Raw genomic sequence first — 7,811 nt, 5'->3', positions numbered from 1 at the left:
CAGCACTCTAATCTCCACCACGCGGGACATCATGACATACCAAGCGACTTACTTTGCGTAATCAATTTCAAACATTACATGTAGTTTATTATGCTACCAGTAAAGCCAAATTATATCACATTGTTAACGATTTGGTATAATTATAGTAACAACATCTTATCAGACTCTACACATTGGTTATTATAAAATGTACGCAATGTTTAATAGTTATTAGATATACCATATATACCGTGGGACCCGATGACTACAGAAATGATAGAACGGCAAATATACATATTTGTAATATATTTCATACAAAAGGAACAACGCTGTTGTAGAAAAGTTTTTTGTTGATTTATTGTACTGTGACTTGAAAACGTCGTGGTCAGGTGAGTTCACGTTTCACATTAAACATAAAATAATTCAAAATGCCAAAATGATTCAAATGACATGTAAGGAGTCCCTTGATTGCTGCAGAGGTACGTTTTACTTTCAACGTTATAAAAACATCAACATTACATAGATAATCCACATGGTCTAATCACGAAGAAAAATCAAACATGAAAACCCAAAATGTTCCCACAATATGTTCGTGAAGCACAAAATAACCCAAATAATTTTGTATCTTATGTATTAACATATTTTACATATTCCCGTACCATATCACCACATTTAGTAACTTGGGAGGAAGCTGTTTGGCCAAATACTGTATCACTGTTACAAGACCTTACATTTGGACTTCAGTTTATGTGGACACTTTGCATTGAATGGAGAATCTGGTCGCCTGGGTAAAATTCAACACACTTAAATAAACCCATTAAGTCCTTTCGTGGTAAGCTTGCCTTGACCAGATTCACTTCACCCATCGCTGACATCCCCTTGGCTAAACGCCCCGAACCCCGATAATATTCAAGTGCTTTAAGTTCCTCTATTGGCAATTGTCCATGAACGGAGCCATGGATATGAAATGGCGTTTAAATTAAGTCATCCGTGAGGAAAGAAATTCATGCAACACTGTTTTGGTGTGGGTCTCATTTTGCAATGAGAAAACACCCTCCAGATTCCTCTTTCATGGTTTCTCTGTTGTTCTTCACAAATATCCACGTTTCCTTGGTGAGGGAAACTCGTGTTTCAAATAAAACGAGGCCAGCCTCTATATTCAAAGTCAACTAATGATGTATTAAAGCAAAACTGCAGAATAGTTCGCTTTGTCACACAGAGTCGAACGTCCCAGCTGCGTTATTTACTCGTCTTTGTAGACATCTCTCTTCTTCTCCTTTCTTCCCCGTCGCCACTCCGTGTCTCTACAACTCCCTCTAAATAGTGTAGCTGTGTAAACACACCAGTTCCCTCCTGGAGAATCCAGAGTTCTTGTCGATTTCACAGTTTATTCGCTTTGTTTATATTTCATAAATAGCCTATCCGTGTAGTTGTCCTATACTTGTTTGTCCTTCGTGAAACATAAATAAGGTCCTTGTTTTGTGTGTAAAATTGTAGGCCAGGCGCTTCCGTGCTCTGCGCCACTGCCGACTCTCGGCCCGGGGCGCAAGACGTTTTGCGCGCATGCCGCATGTCACAGTCCGAGCGCCGCCGCGTGCTTTTTGGCCTTCAGTCTCAGGTCCGCGATGCTGGAGTTCTTGTTGCTGTTTTTGGCCATCGCAGCCGCCGCCACCACCGATGCGGCAGACGCAGATTCCGCTGCCAGCGTCGCCAAGGGCAACCCAAATGGCGGAGCGGGAAACATCATGTAGGGCGCGTGCGCCGCCAGGTGCGAGTGCAGGTGATGGTGCGCGTGGGCCACTGCGCTGTCCAACTGCAGTTGAGCCTGCACCTGAAAGGAGAAGGGCGGTACGTTGCAATGACTATCCTACGGACGCACGGATGGGGAGAGAGGGAGAAACACATTAACTTGATAAGAGGCCCGCCTGTTATCGATTCAGCATTAATGTTGTGGGTGAAAACGGTACCATAGCCTATCTTTAACCACTGTGAGGTCCTTGGTCTAGGTATGTCTACGGCTGCACATGTAACGTTCAGCATTCCCTCCCAGTGGCCTTAAGTCTTGGGGAAGAAACTAATTCTATAATGTCTAGGCCTACAATTTCATAATGCACATTACTGATAGAAGATATCACGTACAGAAATTAGGTCTGTATTTTGATAATACATTGTATTGTCAGATGGGCTATAGACTTTTGGCCTAAACAGCCTAATGAAATTTGATCCCAGAAAGAGTGTCAAATGACAAGTGCAAATGACAGCACTTTGAAAACCAGTCTCCATCCCACAACAGTTGGACGAGGCCTGTGCCAAGGCGACACTCTGGGCATCCGATTTGTCAAAGACCACAGGCTTGAAAGTGACTTGCCTGTTGGAATGGCATCCGCAAAGCTCCCACGTTGACATATGGCGCGACACGACATGCTTCAAACTGATTCGCAGCCCCGATGAGTACCCCTGCAAAGAGACGGAGTTTGAGTTGATGTTCAGCTGCTGCGCTGTTGGGACCTCAGCGAAAAGAGGCTCTGGAAACATTAAACACCGACTCCGAACTACATGTTACCACTGTCTCGCTTAATTTAACAATACTGAAATCAAAAAACATCATCGGCCCGAACCTTTCAACCATATATATCATGTGATTTAGATGTCAGTAACATCCAAATAAAAATATTTAGGCTACCTAAAGCATGATGTAGCCCTCATTTTAATGTTAAAATGTCATGTTCAAAATCAAAACATTTCCTTGACTGCCTCTTCCAAGTTGCTTAGATGAAATGAAGAACCACGTAAGAGACTGGGAGTTTAAACGCACCTTTGTGTAACTGATTTTCCTGCTTTCTGCACTTGGCCCTCCGATTTTGAAACCAAACCTGCGGGGAGAGACATTAATTAGTGGCCGTGATTGACAGGTGCTTGTGAGGGCACGTGTAAATCCTCTCAAAATGACAACAACCGCAGAAAAAAAAACACACCATCCCAGAGGAGCACTGAAATATTCATGCCGCTTCACCCCAGATTTTAATTATTACATTTACAACACTCGGGCGGTAAAGTGAAATTGAAAACGGCCAGTTGACCACAAAAAAAACGAAATCACAAATTGAATAAATAACCAGGAGAGAGAGGACACGCTTGATCGAAACGTGCAGCCCGAATTGCGCTATAATAAATAACCTTCTCAGCAGTGGTTTCATCTTTCAATAGATTACCATCCCAGAAGAACCAAATTGACTCTCTGATATCGAATACCAGCATGAGATTTCAGTTTTGGACATCTGAGCCGAGCGATCTGAGGAGAGTCCCCTCATTAGTGGCCGGTTAAATTAATTACCTTTATCTGCAAGGAAATTTATGTTACTGATGCGTTTAATGCACTGCAGTTTCGTTTAATTACTGTCATAACAAGTCAAGTACAAAGCCTTTTTGAAGATACGTGTTTTTTTCTCCGCTGTAAATTTTCTTTAGAAAACGTTGTTATTTTTTGTTATGAGTAGCCCTATCTGTGTTGGCAGATTAGGCGTCTCATTACTATGTTAATCTACTCTGAGTCCCCCACAGAGCGTTGGATAAATTAACCCACAACACAGTTTATCAATTTCACTTTACTGGGTTTTACAAAGAATGTTTCATCCCTTTAACATAAATAGTCTTGGCTGATCAATATGAATATGTTTCTGTGTTGTCGATATTTATAATCGATCAATACTCCTATTGCACTGGCTACGACCGGTGCAAAACCCGACCAGAAGGCGCCTAATGATCTCGTTCATGTCCAATATTATCTTCCTTCTCTATCAAAATACAGTGACACATTAAATGACAGCCACCGCTTAGACCACGACGCTGAGTGTGGCAGTTTTATTATTTTGATACAGAGAACACAAGCCACACTGGATCTTTATTTGCAAAAATTATACATAATTTATGTAAATCCTAAGCTCTGCTCCCTACTCTCCCCGTGTTTGGGACACAATACACGCTGGTGAAATTCCAGCTAGCGTTGGGTGAAGCGGCAGAAAGGGCCACTCATTTAACTTTTTCTTCGCGGAGGTCTTTATCGTCTGTTTTATAATAACCAGAAAAGACGTACAACGAGAGGACGAATAATCCCCTTCCCGTGCCTCTGTGCTGGTTTTGTGCGAACGACAGAGGCAGAAAGCAGATATTATTCCTTTTGATGAATCACATCAGAACCAACGTATGGCTATGGTCATTGTCATTATGCGGTTCAATTTCCCTTCTCCTATTACAGATCTTCTACCTCTGACGAAGGGGCTTATTATGTTTCTGTGCAGATGGTCTTTCCCAATATAAAAAGAAAGAAAGAAAGAAAGAAAGAAAGATGGAAAGAAAGAAAATCTATTTAGCTTGCAGATGTCTGTTAAGCTGAGAAAAAAATTAGAAATGTGTGTTTCAAAATTCCATGCATTTATGTGAACGTTTTACTGTAGACTGATTCAGTGGCCTAGTCCATCACAAGACCAACACCACTCAAAATAAGCACTTTAGCCGCTGAGCACAAAAATTGTAAATGTATACAGACCCACACACGTTTATCAACCAAAACCGTACAAACTGCTTTCATGGTCTGTTGCACGTCGGTCTAACTTTAACGTTTTAATGTTTTTTTTTTTCAAAACCTAGGAGTTTATTTTACCAGTGTCAAATCAGCGGATTTGTTCGCGTCCTACCGAGGGTTGGTGTCTGTACGGCACATCAGAGAGAAATGCTGAATAGCCATGAATAAACCAGGCGCAGAGTCAATACATCCTCCTCTCCAGAGACACAGCGTGTTCCACGCGGTAACATTTTAACGAGAGGACATTTTTCTTTTATTCCATCTTACTCTCTTATCAAAACACCACTCGGAGAGGAACTCGACATTTTATATCCCCCGATCTACTGCATCCATGCCCCGGATAGCCCCCCCCCTCCCCTTGGTACTGGCTCCAGCCAAATGCAGCGTTACAAATCCCCTTAAAACAAGAGAAAGCTGCTTACTTGGACGCGGGCTTCCGAGAGCCCCAGTCGCTGGCTGAGTTCCTCCCGCATGAAGGCGTCCGGGTAGTGCGTCTCGTCGAAGAGCCTCTCCAGCTCGTTCAGCTGCTCTAGAGTAAAGTTAGTCCGACTTCTCCGCTGCTTGATTTTAGCTTGGCTCTCGTCCTCCACCGGTTTAGAGTCCTCTTTTCGTTCTTTCATATCCGCGTTGCCTTCACAGGGGAAATAGAATGAAAAACAAAATGAAAAGGGAGAAACAGAGGTATTTCAGGGGGAAAAGCAGCTAAGGCCTTGACTTTCATGCGTTGTTGGGACGACAGTGAAGTCCCCACATGGGCAACCTTTAAAACGATCACATGGCTACCCCTCAGCATCACACAGATCGGTCACTGATGTTTTGTAGTCCTGCAGAGAGGGCTTAAATTATTTATTGCTTATACATATGCATAAAGCATTTCAGCCCAACATGCCCACGACATGCTTATTACTGTTCGCATTTGGAGCAAGCTGCGGGTTAAAAGCGGTGTATCCTCACAGTCACTTCAATAACAAAACACTTGAATGCTCCCAAGCAATGTCGATTGTCTGTGGAATAATTAGCTCTGTAAGGAACCGTACCTCCTACCTAACCTAGCTATTTCTTAGGCGACCTAATGTATGTCATAATAATAATAATAATAATAATAATAATAATAATAATAATAATAATACAACGACTAGTATTATCTTGTTACACAGTTAATATTTAAATGTTCTCTTATTCCAATTGCAGCAATCTTAACGGGATGCTGATGAGACGAGTTCATTCTGAAATAAATACATCTTAAATTATATTTGCATCATCCATTATTATAAATCTGCTTGTATTTATTGTAAACTGGACATATTTTTTTAAGCTTGGTGTTTGCAGGTCTGAGGTACAGCAAAGACAATTTACAGGTGCGTCCGACCATTTTACCTGTGTTCTAACTGATGCACTTACTGACACATATACATCGTTTTGTATTATGGGGCTAATTTTTATATATATATATATTTATTACATATTATATATTTATTACATATTATATATGGGATGTGCAACTGACTATGGGCACATTTAATCTGATGCAAGGTCAGAGTTAAGAACTAATAACTGTAGGAAATTAAGAAATTATTCACGAACTCAACGAGTGCATGGCAGGTCAAACAAACCGATAACGCGTTTCTTCCGATTTTTAAACAACTTGTGATTTTGTGTTCCATCCTAGGAATGTCTATCTCATATTTATATGAATTAGTTAAAAATCTTTCAGCCCGTTCTGCACTTCGAACCAAACAGCAGCACGATTAAACTAAATACACAAGCCTAATACATTCACAAATCTATTTATTTCTAATTTAGATGCCACTATTGAAGAATGTCTGAAATTCTTAAAGAGCATAAAATGTGTGTATTTACCGTCAATGAGTTTGGGGCTGCTGGCATCCCTCATTCTCTCCGGCCCGAGCATGTCCGGTTCCCTGCCTGGCGATCGCGCTCCTCCCCGCGCTATAGCAGTCACCTCCTCGCGAGTGGGTTCGGGATTAAGACCTTCCCTGCCTCGTACCGATGCACCGGTCTCGAGCACTTCCCGGTACGTGATCACTTCCTTCTTCTCCTTCACTTTCTGGTCAAAAGATTTGGACACAAATGCGGTGAGTTCTTCCATCACTGCTCCAGTTTAAAAAAGGTGTTCTCCTCTCGCGCTCGCTCACTCTCTGTTTCTCAGTTCCAGCACAACAGCCCGCGATAAGACATCAATAGTGTTTCGTTTTTGTCGACGTAAATGTGAGGTGATGTCGTTGGCAACTCTTGAGCCCGTGTTCTGCTAAACGTACTAGATCTCGGCCAATTCTTCTTGTGCGGAGTAGAGACCTGCTGGTGATCTGCTATTGAAGTCACACTATTTATACTTCGCAACGCCTGCCCCTTGATCCGTGCAAATTACCTCCCCTCAGGAAGCCGAGAAGAGTCCCCTTTCCTCAGCCGTGCACTGACAGGGTGGGAAAACCTTATCAACCCCTCAGATTTCAGATCATTCTTACGAGCTTGCCATTGGCCATTTATCCGAGATTGACAAGACGGACAAATTAATTGAATTAAGCGTGCCTTCGTTGCTATTGTCCTGAGTTAGTTTTTGAAATATCAGGGAGATGGGGAGGATCTCTGCAGGGGTGTGGCCAAAACCGAAAATGACAAGCCCGTGCAGAGGGGAACACATGGACACGGAGCCTCCTCAACATCTTTTTGAAGTGCGGGAAAAAAAAGAGACAGCGACAAAGACACTACTGGGCAAGGTAAAGAGCAGACAAAACCGACATGCGAGCGAAGCGCGCATGGTAAATAAGCGTGACATGGATACAGCACACAGTAACACTTGCGTAATGAGTCATTTTGGCCTTCCTTATTCAAAAGGGATTTCAGTGGCATACTTACCAGTCAGCTGTATCAGCTGTGACACATTACACTTTTTCCTCATTTTCCTTCAGTTGGGATAGGTCTTGTTTGTGCTCAAAACCTTAAACCTACAGACCTATAATGATAATAATAATAATAATAATAATAATAATAATAACAATAATAAGGATAATGATAATAATAATAACAATAGCAACAACAACATTAATAAACCATAGCAATAATAATAATGTGCTTGTTTGTTCAATTGACGTGGTGGTCTATCATGTGATAATACATTGCATTTAGTGCACATATTGTAGGCCTGTACATCCCATGGTTATCCTTTTGCGACACAAACCAATCTGTGTTGGTTAGTTGACATTCTACAAGTCTCGTATTTGAATGGAAA

The 7,811-nt window shown here is 41.8% G+C and overlaps 1 protein-coding gene across 1 annotated transcript; it reads right to left on the bottom strand.

The window, feature by feature from the left end:
- Nucleotides 1–61: 61 nt before the first annotated feature.
- shox2 (short stature homeobox 2) lies at nt 62–7,281 on the bottom strand. Its single transcript, XM_012815498.3, has 5 exons — nt 6,422–7,281; nt 4,984–5,192; nt 2,795–2,852; nt 2,348–2,436; nt 62–1,846 (listed from the first exon to the last, which is right to left on the bottom strand). The coding sequence occupies exons 1-5, from the start codon at nt 6,669–6,671 to the stop codon at nt 1,553–1,555; spliced, it is 900 nt and encodes a 299-aa protein (XP_012670952.1). The 5' UTR covers nt 6,672–7,281; the 3' UTR covers nt 62–1,552.
- Nucleotides 7,282–7,811: the final 530 nt, after the last annotated feature.

Source organism: Clupea harengus, chromosome 9 (genome assembly GCF_900700415.2).
Source record: "Clupea harengus chromosome 9, Ch_v2.0.2, whole genome shotgun sequence".
Classification (NCBI taxonomy): domain Eukaryota; kingdom Metazoa; phylum Chordata; class Actinopteri; order Clupeiformes; family Clupeidae; genus Clupea; species Clupea harengus.
This window is presented reverse-complemented; position numbering and strand designations above follow the sequence as displayed.